This window comes from Xiphophorus hellerii, chromosome 24 (genome assembly GCF_003331165.1).
Source record: "Xiphophorus hellerii strain 12219 chromosome 24, Xiphophorus_hellerii-4.1, whole genome shotgun sequence".
Lineage (NCBI taxonomy): Eukaryota > Metazoa > Chordata > Actinopteri > Cyprinodontiformes > Poeciliidae > Xiphophorus > Xiphophorus hellerii.
In genome coordinates this window covers 17,182,961-17,207,344 of record NC_045695.1, presented here as the reverse complement: position 1 = coordinate 17,207,344, position 24,384 = coordinate 17,182,961, and the positions used below count along the sequence as shown (strand labels likewise).

Genomic DNA, 24,384 nt, shown 5'->3' with positions numbered 1-24,384 from the left:
GACCTTCATCCAGCTCATGCATAGTTGAACAGCTGTGGATCAGTCATCAGCTGCGTCTCCATGGAAACACAATATTTACAGGTGTGGAATCATTAATCATTAATTATTTGGTAAAATCTCACTAAACTGAAGCATTTCTGGATCCAACGTGGTCACAACTGAAGCATCTCTGGTTACCATAGAGACTCCGCCTCCTGCTCTGATTGGCTACGCCCTCTAATTTAAAGTCTTAAAGGTCTACGACCCCTGACCCCGACACGTTAACTGTTAAAATACGACGACAGATTCTGATCTAAAACCTGCAGCAGGAAGTTCTGAACAGAACAATGAAAGGTGAGGCTTTAAGAAGGAAGTGAACAAAGTCCCACAGGAAGTGACATCCTGCAGGTTCCTCCCGTCATTGGCCAGCCAGATGATCAGCAGTGAAGGTCTCTACATTCATCCTTAAAGCTCCTCCTGTTCCTCAGGCTGGAGGAGGTTGATGGAGGCTGATGGAGGAGGTGGAGGAGGTGGAGGTGGAGGAGGAGGAGGAGGAGGTGGAGAAGGAGGAGGAGGTGGAGGTGTGGTTCAGTAGGAGGAGATGTCGGAGGAGCTGCTGCTGTTGCTGGTGGAGGTCTGAGCTCTCTTGATGTAGAGATTCAGCAGCTTCATCTGCAGAACAGATGATGGAATTAAATGATGACGCGGCAAAAACTTTAATAATAATATATTCTGGTTTTGCTGAGTCATGCTGTTATGACAACAGCTCTAAAATGTAAACAAGGGGATTGTGGGTAACGGTGTGTCTCTAGATGGAACCGCTCAGCGCTTTGTATCTCAGGCAGACAGATGCATTGTGGGTAGCGGCGTACCTTGCTGCCGGTCAGCTGGGACAGGTAGGGCTTGAGCTCCTCTCCGATGACGGCGTAGACGGCCACCAGGCAGAAGACGCTGGCCTTGCGGACGCTGCTCTCCGTGTTGTCGTAGCCCTGCAGCAGGCCGGGGACGACGTCCGGCAGCAGCTGCAGCAGCGGCTCCCTGCAGACGCGCTCCACCGCGCGAGTCTGCATCTTGATGGCCGCCAGGTTGACGGGGTAGTCGGTGGTCTGGACGATGGGGCACAGCACCTTGATGCACTGCTCCGGGTGGATGGAGCCGGCCAGGGCGGAGGCCGCCTCCTCGGCCGCACGCACCACCTGGAGGAGGAGGAGGAGGAGGAGGAGGAGGAGGAAGAGGAGGAGGAGGAGGAGGAGGAGCAGGAGGAGGAGAAGGAAGAGGAGGAGGAGGAGGAAGAGGAGGAGGAGCAGGAGGAGGAGGAGGAGGAGCAGGAGGAGGAGAAGGAAGAGGAGGAGGAGGAAGAGGAGGAGGAGCAGGAGGAGGAAGAGGAGGATGAGGAGGAGGAAGAGGAGGAGTATCTTCTTTACAAACTGATTGACCTTAAATACATTAAACTTCAAGTTTTTCTGCAGTCTGTTAGCAGCAAATGATGACATCATCATCATCATCATCATCTGAACCGTGTCGGTACGCGGCGGCGGCGGTTTTCTCACCTCTTTGTGAGAGTCCTTGTGAGCCTCCAGCGTCTTCATGATGGTCAGCTCTGCGTAGTTCTTGAACCGGGCCGGCTGGTTCCGCAGGATCTCCTTCAGAACCCGGAGAGCCAGCGCCCGGACCGAGTGCTGCGAGAGACGGAGCGGGTCACGACCAGGTGACGGATCACGGATCACTTTATGGCAAACAGTCGATACATTTTGGACTTTGACTCATAAACTAATTTTGTGAGGAATGTTTCACACAGGAAGTGGGAGAGATTTTTAGTTTCCAAAATAAAACACACCAACCAACCAAACACCTAAAATCAAACAGATTATGATAAATACTAATCATCTTATGTTAATTCTTTATGATTAATTGCTCATTGTGAGTCAGAACCGGTCCGGTCCGGTCCGGTTGGACTCACGTCTTTGTCGCCCAGCGTCTCCAGCAGCAGCAGCAGCAGGGTCTTGAAGTGTTCGTCCCACACCAGCAGGCTGTCCTGGCGGGCCACCTTCAGCAGCTCCAGCAGCGTCCCCCGCCTGTCCTCCTGGTCCCCGGCCTGGGACAGCTCCTTCAGCAGCTGCCCCACCAGCTCCAGCTGCTCTGCCGACCCGGCTGCGGCCACACAGAACCGCGTTAGGACGGAAAGCGGCGGTTCTGCTGAAGCTCTGGGTTCGGTGTGTTACCTGGAAAGCTCTTGGCGTTCTGAGTCTTGTTTTCTCCGCACTCCTGCCGCCGGCCTGCAGAGGGAGCCAGAGTGAGACAGAGACAGACCCGGCGAGCCGCTACAGGACGTCCGGCTCACCGTCTCTCTGCGGCTCGGCGCCGTCCTCCGGGCCGGGCTTTTCCGGCGAGCTGTCTGTGTAGTTGTAGGGGTTGTACTCCCTGAAGCGCGGCCCGGAAAACGAGCGAGGCGAAGGCGTGTTCAGCAGGGACGTCTTGTTGTCCAGAGCCGTCCGGCCGCCCTCCGTCACGTCGCCACAGAACCGGCGCTCTGGGTCCGACGCCGCCGCCACGCCAGCCTAGCAGCAGAACAGTCATGTGACGTCTAGACCCAGCTGACGGGGTGAGGCGGCGTGAACACACTGACCGTTCCGTCCCGCTTCCCGTCCCGCCGCAGCGGCTCCACCAGCTCCTCCTGGCTGCGGAAGCTGAAGTTCTGGATGGCCTCAGAGACGCCGCGCAGGGAGCCGTACAGATCCTCGGTGTTCAGGTTCTCACTGTCGTACTCCAGCATGCTGAAACAGAGGAACACGGGCTGAAGGCGCCGCTGCTGCTGCTGCTACTGCAGGAGACACTGAATGGACATGGATCAGTCCTGGACTCTGTCCTCCTAACCACTGGACCTGTTTTCATTCACACTGGACCAACGACTCTTCATTCTGCTCCAGGTCCAACAGTGAAAACCAGTCACTGAAAAGCTAGCAGCGCTAACGTTAATCAGAAACTATGCTAACCCTAAAGGGTTAATCATCAATATTAGATACACTAAACCTGAAGCATCAGTCATAATCATTAGCTAACGCTAAATCATTATAGTATCTAACAGACGCTAATGCTACAGCGCTAAATTCAACCATGTCAAACATGTGTCGCCCTCTAGTGGATCACATTTATCTCAACAGATGGTGAACACTAGTCACCTCTAAAGCATTAGCTTAAAACTGAGCTCTGCTCTTAGCGCATTAGCAGCTTAGCGCCACCTCTGGTTTGGTCCAAGCCTAGGAAAGCCTCTCTGTGAGTCCAGGAACCTGGATGGACAATGATGAGGTCACAGACACCTGAGACACCAACAGGTGAGTCAAACAGACGATGGCTGGAGGGGGGCGGAGGGGGCGGGGTTACCTGGGAGAGTACGCTCGCCGTAAGGCCTTGAGGGAGGCAGTGGGAGGAAGAGGGGAGGGGAAGGGAGGAAGAGGAGGGTATTTGGAGAGGCCGTCGGCGCTCCAGCCCCACAGCCGACTGCAGGCGGGGGAGGGGGGAGAGATACCAGGAAGGTTAGCGTCTGGGTCCTGACCGGAGGCCGGCGGGTCAGGACGGCCCGTTCTCACCTGGGGGAGAGGCCGCCGTGGTTGGTGGGCGAGGTCAGAGGGCTGCTGCGGCTGCCGGGGGGGCGGGGAGGCGTCCGGCCGGCCCAGTCGCCTGGAGCCGCCTGAAGCAAGCAGAAGGTCAAAGGTTGTGGAGGAAACCTGCCGTCACACCTGAGTGACGTTTCTTTAGTTAATGAATTAAAGTTTAATTAACTTTAAATCCAGTTAATTTGAGTCACATGTTTTTGTTTTTAGCTGATCTCATTTTAAAGATCTGAATAAAGACGTTTCCAGAGGTCATCAGAGGTCATCATCACTATCTTCAAACTGTTCAGTTAGATTTGCCCTTCACCCCCCCACAGGTGAAGGGCGTTACCATGGCGATGCCGGCGCTGGCGCTCCTCAGGTGGCTGTGCAGCAGCTTGGTGGTTCCGTCCTGGAAGGTTTTGGGCAGGGCTCCCAGCAGCATGGTGAACTCCGGGGTGTTGAGCTCAAACAGGGCGATCAGAACCACCTGGGCCGCCTGCAACACACAAACCGGACCGGCTGACTTCACCGGCTCCCCCTGCCTCCACCGGGGGGCGCCGCCGCCAGCCGGACCTGTAGAACGGGTCAGAGCCGAGTTAGCCAGGCGGCAGACATGCAGCCAGAAAGGAAAGCAGCTTCCTCAGAGGCATGCAGCAGCTGCAGAGAAACAGGAGCCTGGTTAGTGGCAGAGCCCGGTTCTGACCCGGTTAACGCCTGGTTCTGACCCGGTTAATGCCCTGGTTATTTGCCCCAATTAATGCCCCATTCAGACCCAGTTATTGCCCCGTCCAGGCCCGGTTAATGCCCCACTCATAAGCGGGTTATTTGCCCCGCTCATGCCGGCTCTACCTGCTTGCACCTCTCCTCCAGATGCCCCTCCCGGGGCAGAGAGGCGGCGGAGCTGCGATCCTCACCTGCCCAGGTGTGGAGCGTCTGAGGGCGGAGAAACATTCATTGTCTCGTTGTCACATCAGTTATTGATTATCGGAACCATTATCTCTGCTGTTTTCAATAAATACAGTAAATTTATAAAATGATTAAATGAGGTAAAGAATAAAAACGTTTTTCAACAACAATAGTTTTTATGCACATTAGTTGATAAAATAATCTGTTTCTATAAACTGTTTCTGGTAGTTTAGTACATTATTTTATTAATCTTTATATTTTGTTTTTAACATTTTAATGTTTTTGCTGCTGGACAATAAAATCAGTTTCTGTCTTTTTACCAGAATCTTTATTTTTATCCCAATAGTACCACAGGTTGTAAGGTTCTGGTTCCTCCTGGCCCGGTCCAGGAGGATTCCCATGATGCAGTGCGGTACCTTGCGGACGTCGGCGCTCTTGGGCTCGGTGGTCCAGGTGATGACGCGTGAGACGGCCAGGCGCGTCTCGCTGGAGTTGACGAAGTCGGCCGGGTCCATCTGCCGGGCCAGAGCCTCGATGTAGCGCAGGATGGCCACCTTGACCTTCAGGTTGGGCGTCTGGGTCTGATCCACGATGAAGCGCATCAGGATGTTGAACTGCAGCTCCAGGGGGAACGAATCCCTGAGAGGCAGAAACAAACTTTTACACAATCAGTTCTTCATATGAACTGATTCAGCATAAATTCATTTTCATCATTTATTCATGGTACATTAATAAAAGTCTAAACAAGCAATCAGCAGACGGTTGCCTCTTTCAAAATAAAAGCCCCAGTCTCTAGTTGGGCTATAACACAACCACAGTCAGGAAGCTGGTTCTGGTTCCGACCTGGTGACGTCCAGAGCCTTCTGGACCTTGGCCTGGACCGAGCCCAGCAGGTCGGCGCCCATCTTCTTCAGTAGCTGAGTGAGCAGGACGAAGAGCCAGTCCTGCAGGTCGTCCCGGTGCAGGACGATGAAGTCCACCAGCGTCTCCAGGAACATGCTGAACACCTGGCAGGTGAGGAAGAGGAGGGTCAGGACGGGGATGAAGGAGACAATGAGCAGCTGCAGGAGGAACCACTTACTCTCTGGGTTTGTTAGAGTCCACAGCAGAGAGCAACATGCAACAGAGAACAGCGGGTTAGTTCAAGTCTGTCTCCAGTCTGACAGGAAGTGACATATTTCTGCTTCCTGTCAGGAGGTCCTCACCTTGCTGTGCGGGTCTGCAAACATCCTGGTGAAGATCTCACAGAGTCTCTTCAGCTCCACACGGCTGGAAGCAAACAGAGTCTGTTCAGGTTCACGCAGAAACAACAAGCTCTCTGATTGGCCAGCCTGCCAGGCCACGCCCACCACCGCTGCCAATCAGATGGTTCATCTCAGACTCTACCAGTGTTTTCTGCACTCCAGGTTGTTTTAGAGTGAAATGTTTGTTGTTGCAGATTGTTTCATATTTATGTTTTCAAAGAGCAACATTCCGTATTAATTAGTATTTAAATGTAAATAAACATTTTCTGCAGTTAAAGGTTTTTCCTTTGTGAGTTTGGTCTCTTTGCTGATTCATTGGCCTCCAGCTGCAGAGCCCACCTGAGCGTCCTCTGGCCCTTCAGCAGGTTCTGCAGGCCCAGCAGGCCCTCCTTCCTCTCCGACCAGTTGGAGCTGGCGCAGTGGTTCAGGACCTCCGCCACGTCCTCCGTCTGCCGCAGGAAGTGGGGCCCGGCGCCGCCGTTCCTGGAGCCGAAGGAGCGCTCGGAGCAGGCGCTGGAGGCGTCGCTGTTGGCGTCGTCGTCAGAGTAGATCCCGGGAGACTCAAAGCGCCGCCGGACGGGCCGCCGCTGTGGGAGGAGAACCAGAGTGAGCAGGAAGCCTGACGGCGGCCGGACAGACGGACGGAGAGTTTGCTGATGTGATGAAACGGTCTGTGAAACACGCTGCATGCAGGCACACAGGATCTACTACCTTACTACTCCTGGAGTCTCCCAACAGCTGGAAGTCATAAGAAACCTGACATCAGCACCACAGGAGCTCAGATCAGACAGCAAGAGGAAAACTGCAGCTGCTTCCTACCAGAGCGTCGGCCACGGCCGCCTCCACCTCGGTGCCCGTGTTCAGGACCCGCATGGCGTTGACGGAGGCCGAGATCCGGGCCTGGTGGGCCAGCCGGTCTGAGGAGGAAGAGACACCAGGATCAGACTGGACAGCAGCAGCATTATCACTGCAAAAACAGAATCTTACCAACTACTATTGTCTAGTTTCTACTGCAAACATCTAGAAATAAGACAGGAAAACATGGGAGTTTGTTTTCAGTCAATAATGTCTTAAAGAGGCAGAACTCTGTGTTTGTAGCAACATTTAGTACCGATGTTTTCTCCAGTTTTTATAAAAATACTGCTAAACAGATGTTAAATATGACTTAAAAGAAATTTGACTTCTTAATTGAAGGGCTTAAAATGGGTCTCTGTCCCTTTAAGAAGCTCCTGCTCTTTCTCAAGCTCTGCCTCCAGGAAGTCATCCCAACATGGTTCCTCTATTAACCCTTTCTTTACCTGGCTGTGAGCAGCAGCTCAGCAGTTCCACCAGCTGTTTGCTAATTCACTTGGCTAGTCTGAAGGAGCACAGTGGGGGAGGAGCTACACCTCGAAGGCGGGGCTAGGGCCACCCAGGTGTTTAGCAGCTGAATGGTTGCCATGGAGATTAAAGGATTTCTCCAACATGAAAGAAAGAATCTGAGCAACAATGAAGGGAAAACCATTAAACATGATGGAAAGCTTAAAAAGTTGATTTTACATAATACTGCCACTTTAATACTCATAAACAAATACTATAAGTGCCAGAAAAACTAAAACATTTTCATCAACACTAAGGAATTATTGACCTAAAACAAGCTGCTGCATCTTGATGGAGTTTTGTCTTATTTCAAGTGTAATCAGGTTTAATAAAGTATTTTTTAACTTGAATTTATTAAGATCTTTGCACTAGAAACCAGACAAACCACTTGGTGAGACTTTTTTACAGTGTGAGCCTCAGACCCAAAGCAACCAGGAACCTGGAGCAGCTCAACCATCAGCAGAGATGCAACACAAACCAGCAACAAGCCCAGGCATGTCTCCTGCTACTTTTAACCTTTGACCCCGCAGCATGGGGTTGTTGCCTCAGCCATGCAGGTAAATGAGCATGAATGAATGAGGAGGTCAGAGGTCACCTGAGCAGCCCTCTGCAGAGGACAGGGCGCTGGTGGAACGGGAATGAGGCCGGCTGGCTGCAGGAGGAAACAAAAACCACAGCAGGTCCCTCACTCTGAGGCAGGAGGCGTCTAACGCTGGCAGCTCAGGGGGCCCGCGGGGCCACACGGCAGGGGGCCGCGGTCAGGTACTCACCCAGCGGGGAGAAGCCCCTGGCAGGGCTGGTGTCGCGGCTGCTCTCGCGACTGGTTTCCCGGCTGCAGCCCTGACTCATGCTGGGCCGAGGGATCCGACTCCGGGCTGCAGAGTCCGGAGGGAGAGGACAGAGAGAAGAGAGGATGGAGAGGACAGGAGAGGACAAGAGAGGACGGAGAGGACAGGAGAAGAGGACAGCGGTCCATGCAGTGAGTTACAGAGGCTGGGTTAGACAGCAGGAGGACATGCAGGATCGGTTCTAAACTGGTGGAGAAACCAGGAAACATGGCAACATGGCCAAGCGTCAGGAGGAGCTCCGCAGGGCTGCGTTCTCCTTCCTGTCAACTTTCATCACTTCTGGCTTCATTTATACCAAGAAAAACAAAAAAAACTGCAACAGTTTGCAGATGATATCCTGGTTTTCATCAAATATTTACATAAATATAACATCCAGACATTAAAAAGGCTTTTTTATTTGAGTCATTGACTAAAATTTTCTGAATATTATCTGCAGCCAAAATTAAAAATAATTTATTAAAATAATAAATAAAGAATCTATGTGTGATGGATCTATATAATAAATAAGTTTTACTTTCTGAAATGAGACAAAAGACAATTTAAAAAGTAAAACTTTGTAATTATATCAACCTGAATGTTTTAGTTTTTAGATGTTTTTGGAGGAAACGTTCTAATGATTTTATGAATTTTACTAAATGCATAAAAAAACTTAAATAAATTAAAAACATAAAACCAAACAGTAAAAGAACAACAACAATAAAATCTGATTAAATAAAAACTGATTTAAGCTAAATTAAACAAATTTAATTTTAATAAAACTAATTAAAAAAAATAAAATAGAACAAACATAAAATGAAGCAAAACAATAAAACAATTTTAAAAATACAATAAAAAGACATTTTAAATATCAATGATAAAAAAGTTAAAAGAAAAAGAATTAATAAAAGTGAAATACAATCAAATTTTAAAAATTTGATTTTTTAATTTAAAAATCAAATTTTAAATAAAAAAATTATTAGAATCACTGGAAATAGATCTAAAAATAATAAAATATTATAAACTAAAACATCATTTTCTTCCAATCAGACGAGGTTCTGCAGCTCTGGGCCTGTTGCCTAGCAACGGTTCTTACCGGCTGCGGTTCTGGACGGACTGGTCTCTCGGCTGCAGCCCTGGCTGCGGTGACCTCGGGGTCGCGTCTTGTCGCTCACGCTGCAGGGGGCGCCGTTGCTGCCTGCGGCGGGCCTCAGGATCCGGCCGTACGTGGAGCTGAGCAGGCGGCCCGGAGAACCGGACCGGCTGCCGGCTAAAACCAACAGAACCGGGTCAGAGTGGACCGGAACCACGAGCCGAGACGTCGGGTCTCTTAACTCACGCTGGGACTGAGAGACAACTTTCCCTCGGCTCCGGCCGTCCGTCGCCGTGGCACCGGTTCCGGCGCTCGTCCTCCTGGTCCGGACTCGCCCTGAGGATGAAGACGAGATGATGAAGGACGACTCGTGACCCCTGAGAGGTGGGCGGAGCCAGCGGGATGTTCTGGTTCTGACCCAGCGAAGCGTAGGATCCAGGAGGAAGAGTGGCGGCGGCGGCGCTGACGGCGGGCATCCTGCTGCGGGCGCTGGCGCTGGCGTTGACGTCGACGTCGCTGCGGGATCGCTGCAGAACGCCTGGGGACGAGGCGGCTCCCGGCCTGCGGGGGGCGCTGCCTGCAGGTTCAACAGCTTCCTGTTAGTTACTGTTCTGCACTTTTACAATATTCCTGCTTTTATTTAAATATCATAACATAATTTAAACGAATGAGATGAAATTATGACAACTTTATTTAAATTTTAGTTTAGTTTTTACTGCAGTTAAACTGTTTAGCTTTATCTCTAACACCATGTGATCAGATCAGTGAGTTTATATGAAAGATGATACAGAACATTTTTAATAGTTACATTTTTTATCAGCTGGTTTTATTACTTTAAAACTAAAATCTGTTTCTCTGGTTGACTTTAAATGTTGATTTGTGTAAACTGTGGTGCAGATCTGCTTACATACAGATTATTTTTATATTATTATTATCATCATCATAAAACATGTTCTTTATTTGTATACAATTTATTTACTTATTTATCTTTCTGGTTTATTTCTTCTCTCTCTTCAACTTCTACCAGAAGTTAATGTGACCCCAGAATAATTAAAACAAGGAATATAAATTTAAAATTACATTTATTATTAGAAATGTAAAAATTCATACAATAACTGTAAAGAAGAAAAGAAAAATAAACCCCATACGTTTAATATATTTTGTTTTTGTGTCACACATTTCCATTTTAATTTGTACTTTTTGTTGTTTTTCTCTTTTCTTCTCTAATTGATTATTTAAAGATCAATACTTCTGATTGCTGGTCTGTAATGTTTGTTCCTATGAATTAAAAATGTTATTTTATATTTCCTTATAGTACTACATTACATTTATATGTGATACGTTATAATGCATGATATTAAAAAAAATAAAAACTGAAATAAACAAAATAAGTCTTTTAATATTTATATAGGAAATATTATGCAATAAAATAATAATTAAATATGATGAATAAAACAGGTTTAAATGTTTGAGGTGTGATGATGTTGACCTTGATGTTGACCTTGATGTTGACCTCTGCTGCTGCTGCTTCCTGCTGAGCTCTTCATCGCCAGCGGCCGACTGAGGAGGAAGGAGGTCAGAGGGTTAGAGGCAGAAGGCTCCAGCAGGCGGGCCCCAGGTGACCTTTGAACTCACTTCAGGCTCTCCTGAGACGAGGACGAGGAGCGGTCGGAGGCCGGCAGCGACACCAGGGCGTCTCCGCTCCGCAGGTGGGCCTGCAGAGCTCTCTGATAGGCCGACTCCAGGCCCTGGAACAGAAGCTCCGCCTCCCGGCTGAAGTGACCCTGGTAGCTCCAGTAGCACCTGAGAGGTCAGAGGTCAGAGCGAGGCTTGTTCTTATTGGAGCTGCTGTGTTTGTGGAGGCTGCCTTACTTCCTGGCTACAGATCGAGCTTCAGCATCAGCATCATGGATCCCCTTCTTTATCGTCTCCATCAGCAGCGCTCCATGTCTGAGAGAGAGAGAGAGAGAGAGGGGGAGGGAGAGGGAGAGGGAGGGAGAGAGAGAGAGAGAGAGGGAGAGAGGGGGGGAGGGGGGGAAGAAAGGAGAGAGGGAGGGAGAGACAGAGGGAGAGAGGGATGAAAGATGTTAATTAATTAAGTTTATGAAAAACGATGTAAATTAATGTACAGACAGTCAAATCCAGTTAAATGACATGATGAGGCCTTCAGGCCTCTGAACATCATGACTCTGCCTCCACCGAGCTTCACCACCATCTATCTCTAATGAACCCAGTTTGACTCTCTGGTTCTGATTGGACTCAGACGGGTCGATGGCCACAGAGAGCCGCTCGGGTTCGGCTCGGGTTTCCCCCCCGGTGGTTCCCATCGCCATGGAAACGGCTGAGGTGGAGCCGTCTGGGCTGGGTGTCAGGTTTCCTCAGGCGGAGCTGGAGATGTGTGTGCGTGTGTGTGTGTGTGTGTGTGTGTACCTGTCCAGGCTGCTGGTCTGCCACTCCTGCAGCATCAGGTCCACAAACTCAAAGCAGCGTCTGGAAAACAAGGCAGGAAAAGTTTGTGGAAGGAAAACAGCTGCAGAAAACTAAAAATAAATAGGACATTTATTTATTTATTTTTATCATTTTGTCAGAAAACAAAATGATAAATATTAGTAAGAGAATAATTATTATAAAATTATTGTAACAATCAAATATTACTAATTAATATTAAATATTGTACATGAACAGAATTAAAAACATAAACAAAAGATTTAAAATGTATTTTAAACAAAAGAAGGTAAATTTTTTTATACATGAAAAATTATGTAAAAACAAAATCATAAGTAAATAAATTAAATACATTTTATATATATATAGAAAATTAAGTAGTAAAAAAATCCAGATATATGTTAATTTAAAAAATACTTGGAATATAATAATTGAACAAAATCAACAGAAATAAAAGTTGTTCTGTGTAACAACAGATAAATCCGGTCTGACCTTCTGACAGCCACAGACTTGGAGGAGCAGCTGCTGCTGATGATGGGGACGAGGCGAGGACAGTGTGTGTGCTGCAGAACCAGAGGAGAAAGAAAAGCTGCAGGAGGTTTTATGGATCAGAACCAGCTGCTGTGGAAAGGAGGTTCTGTTCATGAAGGTTCTGGAGCCTCACAGAGCGCAGCACTGCTTTTTAAACTATAATAAGATTCCAGTCTGATCCATCCCATTCTGAGCTGTCACTTTAAATCCAAATTACTTTTGTTCTGCTTTACAGCTTTGAAAAGCAGAAGTGGAGCCTCCTGCATAGCCAACCAGAAAGCACAAACTGGTTTCTGGATGGTAACTCAACAACAAAACTCTTGTCTTTTCCAGCAGCCATTGTACAGCAGAAAAACCAGCTGACCAAACCTGCTGGAGATCAGCTTAGGTTGCTAGGTAACGGTGCAGCGTGACAATATTTGGGGGGTTTTTGAAATGGCTCATTTTCCAGACACTAAAAAACATGAACTTATAACCAAAGAACATCAGGTGTTTTTTATATCTTGGTCTGTTTTTAGAAGCGGCAGAGACAGAAACGTGTGAAAAGTGAATTTTGCGCAGCAAGGCCGCTTTAAGACGTGTTGACCAGAACCAGGAAGTGTGGTCGTACTCTGAGGATGAGGCGGATGGCGGCCACGCCCGACGTGGCCATGACTTTGGCACTGTTGGGCACCAGGTTGAGGAGGGGCGGCATGATGGCCTCGGCGGCGTGGTCGAAGCGGCTGCCCAGCACCGCCGACAGGTGGCTGCAGGCGACAGGAGGCGTTACTAATCAGGGGACGGAGGAGCTCTAGAGGTGAAAGGTCGCGGCCTCACCCCAGCGTGATGCAGGCCTCCCGGACCACCTGAGACCGCAGGTCTTTGGCGGACAGCTTGAAGGACGCCTCCAGGAGCCGCAGCTGCTGCAGGAAGCAGTCGAACTCCGGCGCTCCGGCCAGCAGCAGCGAGCGAAGCTTCTTCAGCTGAGGAGAGACGAGGCGGAGGTCAGAGGTCAGAGGAACAACACACGCTCCACACTGAGACGAGGTGAAGATGGCTTACGGCGGCCACTCTCAGCTCCCAGTCCTTCTTATCGTCCGACAGAACGTCCCGGATCTTCGTCATGGCCTCCTCCACCTCCCGGTTGGAGTAGATCTGGCGGAGGAAACGCCACAGCTGAGATTTAACGGAGCGAGGATCAGGGAGCAGAAGATGTCTTACCTGAACTGTGGGAACGTCCTCAAAGGCTTGGATGAAATCCTCCTCATCCACAGCTCCTGCACTCGATCCGTCCCGCCCTGCAGGACAGAGAGCCTCGTAAAACACGGCCTACACCTGGACACGTGGGGCAGAACTGGTTCCGGTTCTGACCTGCAGACTTGCTGCTGGAGGCCGAGGACGGCCGTCGGAACGAGCCCATGCTCACCGCCTTCCTCCCAGACACAGAGGCTGCTCTGGACGAGGAACGTCCGCCGTCCACCGACTCATCGTCCTCAAAGGTTTTGTCTGGAAGACAAACAACAAGGAGTGTTTTAACACCAGTGGTCCAGTAGACCCGGTTCTACTGGAACCAGAACTCCATCATCTGCTCCACCTCCAGCTGCTGTGGTTTTCTGAGTCAAACCAGCCTGTTCCCCTCCTGGCCTGTGGGGGCGCTGCACCAAGAACCACTGAAGGAAACGACACAAAAACCTCTGAAGACCCTGAGAGCAACTTCCTGTTTCACCAGATGGAAACAAGATGGAGGATTTTAGCGTTGGAGGATTTCTCTTTAGGCTAAAGACCAGGAAACATTTCTGCTGCTAACGCTAGGCTAGCATGTTACTTTTGGTTTTATTTACCCAGAATGCCCTGCATTGTTGTCTACTGCCTGCTTTTGGAGCCTCTTGGTGTTCACATATGAATTCAAACCAAACCAGAGTTCACTTCAACTGAACCCAGACCGAGGTTTGTAGGACCAGAATTAGCTTAGCATTCACACCTCATCAGCTGAACCGTTTTAAAACGGGTTGAAGTGAACTGAACAGGCCTGGTGTGAATGAACCCTGCAGCTCAGTGGGTCCCAGCAGGCGGGCCGAGCCGGGCTCAATGCTGAATCCCAGCAGATTCCTGAGATTCCTGCAGAACCGGACAGCAGACAGAACAATCGGTCCAGTGTTGAAGAACCAGAACTACTGCACAGGATGGTTCTGATGCATGCAGTGAAGCTGGACAGGATGGGATTCCTGAACTGATGGAGGTTCAGCTGGTGGCAGCAGCAGAACATGTTCTCTGGTCATCAGGACATAAACACATCAGGCTCTGAATACGAACCACTTTACCGCCCAGCAATCGATCCTGTTCCATTATTCACACAGCCAGACGGAGCCGACACATCAGCAGGTCAAAGCCACCGAGCGTCACCAGGAGAGCATCGGTTCTGTCCAGACAGAACCTTCCTCTGAGTCTCATGTAAAACCAGAACCGCTCCATTTCAGTCTGATCAGTTCTGACTAGGCTGAGCTGTTTTAGGGCCTCTATCACTTTAAATCCTAACAAGCAGCTGCTGGCCACGCCCCCAACTCAACGTTTACACTCACACGTGAAAATGGCTGCAAACAGATGCACAATTATACAACCAGACATCTTTGAAAAGCAGAAGTGGAGCCTCCTGCACAGCCAATCAGAAGTGGTTTCCAGTCAATAACAAAACTCTAATCTCTTCCAGCAGCCATTGCACAACGCATACATTGGGAAACCACCTGTATGTTGCTAGGTGGCAAGCTGGGCTTCACTGGGGTTGCTAGGTAACGGGCAGTGCCTTCTGATTTGAGGCTTTACATTCAGAAGTTTTTTAAATGGCTCATTTTCCAGACACCATGAACTTCATCCACAAAACATCTGGTTGGTTTTTCAGCGGCTTTCAGAAGCAGTAGAAACCAAATGGAAGCACAAAAATGTCCCCTTTGAGTTTCCATATTTTAGAGTTTCTTCCTGTAGATAAAAGCTCACAACTTTCAGCAGGAAACCAGCAGAAGTTCTACAGAACCAACAACATGGATCAGGTTGTAGATGAAAAACCAGCAGGTCAACACAGGATGAGTTGACCTGCACAGCCAATCAGAAGTGGTTGGCTTCTTGCACGGGAGCTGCAATGGAAATTTCGTTGAATTCTGTTCAATGACAATAAATGCTATCTATCTATCTATCTATCTATCTATCTATCTATCTATCTATCTATCTATCTATCTATCTATCTATCTATCTATCTATCTATCTATCTATCTATCTATCTATGAGCTCACCAACTCCAGCAGAAAGAGTCCAACCATCCAGAACCAGAACCAGAACCAGACCCAGACCCAGACCCATACCCAAACCCAGACCCAGACCCAGACCCAGAACCAGATCCAGACTCAGAACCAGACCCAGACCCAGAACCAGCCCATTAGAACTGGACTAATGCTGATCTGGGAGCAGCTTCCTCCTCACATCCTGATTCGTCCTCCCAACAGTCAGGCTCCGCCCCCTCAGCCCGGCTTCCTGTCTGGTTCTGATGCAGAGGAAGAGGAGCAGCTTACAGGAGCAGATCCTCCTGCAGACCAGCTTCCTCAGCATGCCGGCTCCGTCTGCTCCGTCTGCTCCGTCCGCTCCGCCTCACATCTGGTCCGCAGCAGCACAGAAACCCGGAGGAAGGAGCAGCAGCCCGACGGCTCCAACCAGACCAGAAACACTCCTCCTCTTCCTCCTCTTCCTCCTCTGATTCTCTCCACACAGGATGGAGGAGAGCAGGAAGAGGAGGAGCCAATCAGAGGAGGGGCGGAGTCAGAGAGGACGGAGCAGCAAAGTGATGAGTCAGCAGAAAAATTATTCAAAATATTTCTTTGCAACTGATTATATTGGATTTCCATTAAAGAGTTAAATAAATGATCTTAAAATATTTAACTAGGCTACAAATAGAAAATCTGAAAGAAAAGCTGATTTTAAATATTTTAACTATTAAAAGCATTTAATTAAACTAAAAATAACAATAAAAGTTTAAATATTTTAAAGTATGTTATACTTATAATTATTGTGTTTCTATGTAAAGTTTACAGTGTGGCAATAAAAGCTGACTCACTGTAACCAAATCTACCTAGGAGTATAGATAAAGTTGACTGATTGATATAATATTCTAAATTACACAATAAGATAATAAAATGTTAATAATGTTAAACAAAACTGACATTAACTTAAAACCCGTCCTAAATCAAGTCAGAGCAAGTCTTGTTGAAGTTTTCACTGATGCCAGGCCGTTCAAAACGAGATATAATTCAACTCTAAACATGGTAAATGTAAGGTGCAACACAAAGCTTCAATTTCATTTATTAGTAAAACGGACTAAAAACATCCAGTGGCTTTTACTAAAACTCAGACTCTTCATTTAATCGACTAACAAAATAAAACTAAATGAAGCCACATCCTAATCTAGAAAAGATAATAAAGGTTTGTTCCAGTTTCTTTTTAAATGTTTGGTCAGGGCAGTTCACCTGTTGTTTTTGTCACTTTTAGCTTCTTTATTATTTATTTTACGCTGGTTATTAAACTCCTAATTGTGCTGATTAAACAAATCAAAATTGTTTTTACGTGTTTGAAAAAGTTTGTGAAGCTTTTGGTATATTTTATTGAGCTGTAGTGGAGCAGAGTTAGAATATAAATATGTCAATATGTGTCTGATCTGCAGAACGACGCGCAGCGGGACGACGCGCAGCAGAACGATGTGCAGCAGAACGATGCGCAGCGAGGCGATGCGCAGCAGAACGATGCGCAGCAGAACGATGTGCAGCAGAACGATGCGCAGCGAGGCGATGCGCAGCGGGACGACGCGCAGCGAGGCGATGCGCAGCAGAACGATGCGCAGCGAGGCGATGCGCAGCAGAACGATGCGCAGCGAGGCGATGCGCAGCAGAACGATGCGCAGCAGAACGATGCGCAGCGGGGCGATGCGCAGCGGGGCGACGGAAGCGAAGGCGATGCGCAGCAGAACGATGCGCAGCAGAACGATGCGCAGCAGAACGATGCGCAGCGGGGCGATGCGCAGCGGGGCGACGGAAGCGAAGGCGATGCGCAGCAGAACGACGCGCAGCAGAACGATGCGCAGCAGGGCGACGGAAGCGAAGGCGACGCGCAGCAGAACGATGCGCAGCAGAACGATGCGCAGCAGAACGATGCGCAGCAGCTGCAGCCCTCTGAATGCAGACAGTCAGAACCAAACAATCGGGTCATTTCAGAGCTCCGGTTCCCAGCTGAACTGTGCGTCCCGTCCAGCAGCTCCGGTTCTGATGGAGCCTGACAGCTGGCTTTAATCCTCCTCCGTCTCAGACATTCCTCTGATTCACTCAGCCGGGTCAGGCTCAGAACCGGGAGAACCGGGACCAACTGGATCTCTCCGTTATCCAGCAGGCGGTACCGGCCCGCGGGTCCACACAGAGAACAGCTGCAGGTTTCGTTCCTGTCTGAATGAGAGGCGGCTTGTGACTCCCAGAGCTCCTCCAGGAGGATCCAGACAAAAGCTCTTCCTGTTCCACCAGCAGCTCCTTCACGTCTGAACTTTCTGATCCGACAGGAAGCGGGTCAGAATCTGGACCGGGTCGGATGGACGAGGAGTCCAAAGGAGAGATCCTGATGATCAGCCGGCTGGACGTGAAGAGGAGGATTTACCTGTGGAGGAAAGCTTCTCTCTCCGCTCCGCTCCGTCCTCCTCTGCTGCCTCTCTGTCTTGTGACTGTGAGGACGACAGCTGACACCACTCCTACAAAATAAAAGCCTCAGCTGCTGCTGTGCTGTGGGCTTGGCCCAGTTTGAACTTCCTGTTTGCAGACGTGTGTGTGTGTGTGTGTGTCCCACAGACATCAGGACAAGAACTTGGACTGTTCCCATTGAGCTGGAGGAAGAAGAACGACGTTCTCCAGGATTCAGACCAGGAAGACAAACTGTAACTTTCTATCTTTATCTATTAAATCAGGCTGTATTATATTAGACAGGATCATAATCTGTAACACTGGGTTGTATCATATTGTATCAGGTCGTACTGTAGCTTAATGTATGGAATCACATCTTATATTTCATTTTGTGTCATATGTTCTCTATGTATTAGAGCATCATATTTTTATTGTCTCATATCGTATCATATTGTATTATATTGCAACAAATCATATTACATAAATTCTATCATATTTTATTGTATCATATTTCAGAGCAGAGGATCAAACCTGGGACAGTTTGACTCAGATTGGGTCCCACCAAGCAGCCGACCCAGAACCCAGAACCCAGAACCTCCAGTGGCTGATCAGCAGTTCTTACCTGACAGAGGAGACGGCACCATGACCCCTGACCTCTGGACCTCGTCGAACTTACTGAAGATCATGTTGAGCCTGCAGAGCCACAAACAGAGAATAGTCAGCAGCAACACACTGAGGCCTGCAGGCTGACCTCTGAACCTGGGACAGAATCTAAACGGGTCAAAGTCCCGGAGCAGGAACTCTGAGACGGACGAGACAGCAAACAATCAGAGACACGGGGTCAAAGGTCAGACAGGAAGAGGAAGACTGATTCTGATCTGAGCCTGAGACAGAAACACGAGACAATCGGTCCGTTATCTGAGGACAGAGCACAACAATCTGACAGTCCCTGAACGCACCGTGACTGAGGCAGAGCTAAAACCACAGGGTGAGAGTCCCTGAACGCACCGTGAGTCCTTTAACGCACCGTGACTGAGGCAGAGCTAAAACCACAGGGTGAGGAGTCCCTGAACGCACCGTGACTGAGGCAGCCCTTTCTTCCCCAGGTCGATTCTCACTCGCTCTCCTACGTGGCGGTAGATCTCCACCAGGCAGGACATGGCTGCATCACGGACCTTCACACCAACATGGAGACACACAGCAGGAATTTAACTCCATACAGGAGAAATTTATTCAAACTAAAGGGAATAAAAATGTGTTTCAGTGTTTATGGTTCAGCTAAATCAAAGTCTAACTAAGAGGCCTCTGAACTGTAAGTTCAGGGTTTTGTTGCTGAGAGATTCAGGAAGTGAGGCGGGTGGGCTCGGCTTCCTGTCCTGAACAGGAAGTCAGACTCTGGTGATGACAGACATCTGCAGCCAATCAGGACGCAGAAACTCTGAGACCAACCTGACGGTCCAAGAGGACACCAGGGTCATGACCCCAGCAGGAAAACAAATGTTTCCTCACTGCAGTGTTTCTGTTCCACCAGCAGAGGGCGCTCCACTGCAAATAAAGCCTGATTTATTATTTCACTCAGAAAACTGAGAAAGTTTATGCAATAAATAATTCTATTAAAAAACTAATTTATAGAAAAAAAGGTAAATAAATTATTTATTAGTCTAATAAAAGTAAATTTTTTAAAATAAATAATAAACAAGCAAAACTTAAAGAAAAATGAATAAGATATGTAAATAATAATATTGGCCCTTTGAAAATAAAATTGAAATTTAAAATTCTACAAATTTATAAAGAAAAATAGTATTTGGTAAAACACATGATAATGAGAACTGATAGGTGTGACAAAACTGAGAAAAATAAAATGTGTAAAAAATATTTATTTTTAATGAATAGTAAAAAATATTTTTCAAAAAAATATTAAAATAGGTAAAAAATATATCAAAAAATTTGTTATTAAATAATAATAACCATAAAGTCGATAGCTAAATCAAAAACATACCATAATAATGTAAAATAGAAAATTATAACAGAAGAAAATAGTAAAACAATGGTGATATTTTAAATGAACCCAGCTCTAAACATGCAGTTTAAATTAGCACCATTAGCTCCTCTGGAGCTAAACTGGAGCTCCAGACCAAATGAAACCAGTTCAGCACTGGAGGAACTGGAACCAGTGGCCTCAGAGGACTGGGTGGTACCTGACTGGTCGGGTCTCCCAGCAGGTTGCAGATGTGAGGAACGATTTTATTCAGCGTCAGACTCTGAGAGCCAAACCTGGAAGACACAGAGCAGGGCTCTAACACAACAGACCGCTTTACTGTCAGAGGTCAGAGGTCAGGGGTCGCACGCTCACACGTTGAGGGTGGAGATGAGGCAGAGGCAGAGTCCCTCTCTGGTCCGGCTGTTCTTGTGCTTGAACCCTCCCATCATGCGCTCCCAGACGTACTGCAGACACAGCAGAGGGTCAGAGCCTCACCTGGACAGGAGGCGGAGTCCAGCCGCTGCAGCTACCTGAGGGTTGGCTGACTGGTCCATGACCTTCAGCAGCAGCGCCTGGTCCTGCTCCCGCACCTGGTCCTTCGAGTCGCCCAGCCGGTCCATCAGGCTGGGCAGGACTGGGACAGATGTTTGATAAGAGGCAACATCTGGAATGTTTTCTCATGTTTTGTATTAATAAATATTATCCTGGATTATTTTTGTTCCACATGAATCTAAGTTTTAAATGTGGCATTACTCACTTTTTTAAAATGATTTATTACATTTTAATATGTTGTTTATGTGGCATATTTATTTAATTCATTACTTATATTTTTTTACAATTAATGGTGTATATTGAAATAATTTATTTTATTCATGTTTCCTTTATTAAATATATATTTTATTATATTTCATGCCTTGTATTTTCTAATTTCTGTATTATTTTATTGATTATAATAAATGCTAAATATTGAATTAATTTATATGTTTTTATCTACTATATATTATATTTCATACTAGCTATTACTGTTATTTTATTCACTATATTTCATTTTTCTTCATATTTCAGGCTGTATTGTTTTTTTAAATTAATTGTATTGATCTTATTTAATTCACACTGTCATTCTCCAATTTTTACTCTAAATGTTATTTTACTAAAGGTTCAAACTGATTTCAGTTTAACTTATATTCTGTCATATCTTTGCTATTATTTTTACTTCTTATTTTAATATAGTTCTACTCTGTATTTATATATTCGGTCCAGTGACAATATTGTCCTCACCTGTTCCCACCTGAGTCCGGAACCTCTCCTGCAGCCGGTCCACTAGAGCCGACAGAACCTCCATCCCCAGCAGAACCACCTGAGAGGAAAACACTTCGATATAAAGCAGGAAACACCCCATCCCACCACAGCCAATCAGAACGCAGCTCAACCGCTAAGGATTCTGGGTACTGAGGAGTAAACTGGGAGAAAGAGCAAAAACCTACAAACTGGACCGAGTAACCGGCTTTAAATCAGCGGCTTCAGCAGAAGAAGGAGAAGCGAGGCGGACTGTGGCTGAAACGGGAGATCTGGGTCGGAACCGTGACTGAGGAGGAAACTCGCTCCGCACTAGAACCGCCACCGGAACCACCCCGCCAGCTTTCCTTGTCTTGGGGTGGACCGGGAGGCTCAATGAACGGCTAGTGAGAGTCTCCCTGCTGACACCGTATCAACACATCCGCATCACCTGAGCGCATGCGCTCGGGGAAGGTGCAATTTTTGGAGCAACGGCTCAAAATTCAGGAGATTTTATCGACAATACCATGAATACTGCCCCCTGTGGTTAACAGCGGTATTACATCACACTTAAATACAGCATAAAAATCAATATTACTGCCAAAATAATATTGATTTCTGGAACAAAAACTGTAAAAAAAATCTGTAAATTAATTTAGAAACTGATGTTTGTTGTGCAAAGCGCAGCTACAATGTACTGTTAATGAAATTCAGCACAATTCTTCACAAAATACCCAGAAGTGGCTAAAAAAGATTTAATTCTACAGAAGCTGGACAGGAAGAGAGAAGAAGACAAGAAGCAAAAGGCCGGGAATCGAACCGTCAACCTGCTCTACCACTGAGCCAGGCAGCGCCACAAAACCTCAGACATTAAGATTAATTTCACATATTTCTAAGAAAAAACAAACATGTATTTTATTATGTTTAAAGTTGTAAATTTGCTGTGGTAAAAATCACAGTCAGTTTTTTTCCTACAAAGTCACGAACTTGTAAAAAGTTTGAAAAGTTATTAGAAATTTGAGGCTTTGTTCTCAGAAAACTAATTATTTTAAATTGTAAATTTACAACTTCTGGACATCAGGGTATTTTCCTAGAAAATATGTAAAATTAATTGAGAATTTCTAAATATTTTAGGAGCAAATTTAATCGTCAGTGACCAATAATTTGAGTTCCTTCCTCTAGAGGAGGCGTGTTGACAGAGTGCTGAATATTAGCGATAACAACAGGAGCCCAAGAATGATGGAGACGTTTTATTTGGGATCAGGGAAAAGTTTCTTAATTTTCCTACAATAGAGAATATTGACAACACAGAGTATTTGTCTTTTTATAACCAGTTTAATATTCAGTAGAAACATGTTTATCCAGAGACTTTTACTGAATAATTGACCTAAATCTATTTGATTAAACTTGGCTAAATATCAACAGATGTGTATAAAAACAAAATGACCCAAATCCTGTTCTGATAACTCAGGATAAATATGTTTGATTGAGCCCAGAAGAAATAAAAAACTAAATGTTTTCAGTTTTAGATCAATTCTGCATTTATTTAAAAGGATTAAATAAACCACAGGCGTCAGTAGGTGGCGCTGCAGGCCGCAGGATGTGGCGGTTCTGACGGGTTCCTCCTGTGAATCAGAGGGAAACTGGAAACTGGGTCGGTGTAAATTAAGCTCTGAGCCGCCGGGGAGCCGCTGGGTTCTACCGGCCCATCAGGCCCGGTTCTGACCCAGCTGCTCACCCACAGTTAGATCTGGGTTCAGATCTGGACTCTGATTCACTGAACTGGTTCTGGAGCTGCTTTACATTAATAATGTAATCTGTAATCTAACCTGAAGCTCCTTCAGATTCATTTAATTCAATAATCCATCAAACCCTCTGCTTATCCAGCTCCTTGGTTTTTGCTGCAGTCCTGCCAGAACCAGAACCAGACCCAATCAGAGTAAAGACCATGGAGCGTTTCCTCCCCGCTGACCCGGTTCGGCCCGAGTCAGAAACTCACCTTGTAGTTGCTGGAGTTGACCCAGGAGCTGGCCAGGGCGTCCACCATCCTGTCCAGCAGGTTCTGGTCCTGGTCCAGCCCGGGACAGCGGTCCGGGTGGAGCAGCAGCTCGGTGATCTCCGGCCCCACCTGCAGCCGCCGGCCCAGGTCTTTCTGCAGAACCAGGTCCAGCAGGTCCTCCATGCTGCTCATCTTCTCCTCCTCGTCCTCCTCCATGTCTGGGCTGTCTCCTCTGGTTCTGGTCCGGTTCTGGTTCTGGTTAACACAGTGAGATGTCCTGCAGAGGAACGATGCTCTTCATTCTCCCTCCACCCTGAAACAGAAACATTTCCCCCTGAATCTGGACTCACAGGCTGTAGTTTAACTACCAGCTGGTTGCCAGGTAACCTGCCAGGTAAACACATTTTACCCTGAATAATGACTTGCAGGTTCTAGCTAACAATCTTTATCTGGTTTAACCCTAACTAAACTGGTTAGCAGGTTAACCAGCACCTTCACAGGTTTTTATACCCTGAATCTGGACTCACAGGCAGGATCTAACATATATGCTGCGGTCTGTGGTTTGATACTAACTAACCGCTGGTTAGCAGCTCAACCAGCAGGTTAACCACAGAGCAGCTAGCTGCGGCTGCTAACTGAGCGGCTAACAGCTTCGGTATGAAACACCGCTGCTAGGACCCAAAGCTAACCGGGATACCGAACCTCGCCTGCGGTCCACAGCGGTTCCGTTAGCGGTACCTACCTCTCTGAGTGGGTTAGTTATTTCGCTATTGACCCGGTAACCGGTTCCCGAGTCTCTCACCGGATGGACCGACCCGTTCCCTGGAAAAAAGCAGCCAGGAAAGACGATGCTGCCTCTGGCCACAATCTACCGTTACTTCACTTTACGGCCAGCAGCTCCTGTTAAAGTCCAAATACTGACACATCTGTCTGTTTCACTCCAGAAGAACCTGAACTTAATCATTACCGTCCGCTTAGGGTAAATACCCGGATGATAACGAGATTATTTATAAAACTTTAAACATTTTAGCCTGCAGAGTGAATGAAGTCGCAGAACGACGACGCCTGGTGGTTCAACTGGTACACTGCACTCTAAATGAAGCGGTTAAACTTCATCAGTGTTATAAATTATGGCTCATAAAAACTACTGAAATTCATAAATCTCACATGTAGTTTAATGTTATAGTATATTTTCACTGCTGGTTCTGATCCATGTGTGGAAAGGACAAATTCTGACCCAACAGCTGTTAAAGCAGGAACCAAACCCAGACAGAAACTATTTTTATCTTTGTTTATTCTAAGTCATAAGTTTGAGTTTTGAAGTTATATTAAGAGAATAAAAGTCAGAATTACAAGAATAAAAGTCCTAATATGAGTTTTATTTTTGTGTAATTTGTAGTTTTTCTTTCATGGCAGAGAAAAACTTGACATCCATTAAAGTCCAAACATTCTCTTCTAGATGAGAGAAAAATATCAA

At 47.0% G+C, this 24,384-nt stretch overlaps 1 protein-coding gene and 1 non-coding gene across 25 annotated transcripts; one reads left to right on the top strand and one right to left on the bottom strand.

The window, feature by feature from the left end:
• Nucleotides 1-505: 505 nt before the first annotated feature.
• LOC116715623 (CLIP-associating protein 1-A-like) lies at nt 506-23,966 on the bottom strand. 24 transcript variants are annotated; one of them, XM_032556132.1, is made up of 41 exons: nt 23,650-23,965; nt 22,908-23,220; nt 20,912-20,990; nt 20,164-20,267; nt 20,006-20,097; nt 19,851-19,926; nt 18,730-18,827; nt 18,275-18,345; nt 13,325-13,459; nt 13,175-13,251; nt 13,016-13,108; nt 12,791-12,936; nt 12,585-12,720; nt 11,936-12,006; nt 11,429-11,488; nt 10,871-10,948; nt 10,634-10,801; nt 10,488-10,558; nt 9,417-9,575; nt 9,245-9,334; nt 9,002-9,175; nt 7,852-7,956; nt 7,677-7,733; nt 6,542-6,639; nt 6,434-6,460; nt 6,062-6,309; nt 5,684-5,747; nt 5,560-5,562; nt 5,322-5,485; nt 4,895-5,117; nt 4,422-4,505; nt 3,922-4,068; nt 3,567-3,667; nt 3,361-3,477; nt 2,606-2,753; nt 2,321-2,537; nt 2,202-2,255; nt 1,940-2,130; nt 1,530-1,658; nt 852-1,175; nt 506-651 (listed from the first exon to the last, which is right to left on the bottom strand). In XM_032556132.1, the coding sequence occupies exons 2-41, from the start codon at nt 23,121-23,123 to the stop codon at nt 568-570; spliced, it is 4,779 nt and encodes a 1,592-aa protein (XP_032412023.1). In that variant the 5' UTR covers nt 23,124-23,220; nt 23,650-23,965; the 3' UTR covers nt 506-567. The 24 variants fall into 24 exon arrangements, with proteins under 24 accessions (XP_032412023.1, XP_032412025.1, XP_032412033.1 ...); XM_032556134.1 differs by having other exon boundaries at nt 10,500-10,558; XM_032556142.1 differs by lacking the exon at nt 3,361-3,477.
• Nucleotides 21,271-21,399, top strand: LOC116716316 (U4atac minor spliceosomal RNA). Its single transcript, XR_004338431.1, has one exon. It is a non-coding gene; the product is annotated as a U4atac minor spliceosomal RNA (small nuclear RNA).
• Nucleotides 23,967-24,384: the final 418 nt, after the last annotated feature.

Excerpts from the sequence above, each read along its gene's own strand:
- LOC116715623 (XM_032556132.1), bottom strand. The coding sequence starts at position 23,123 with ATGGAGGAGGACGAGGAGGAGAAGATGAGCAGCATGGAGGACCTGCTG. Across the intron at positions 6,640-7,676 it reads CTCTGCAGAGGGCTGCTCAG|ACCGGCTGGCCCACCAGGCC; the intron begins GTGACCTCTGAC and ends CTTCCTCCTCAG. Across the intron at positions 2,538-2,605 it reads ACGGGAAGCGGGACGGAACG|GCTGGCGTGGCGGCGGCGTC; the intron begins GTCAGTGTGTTC and ends TTCTGCTGCTAG.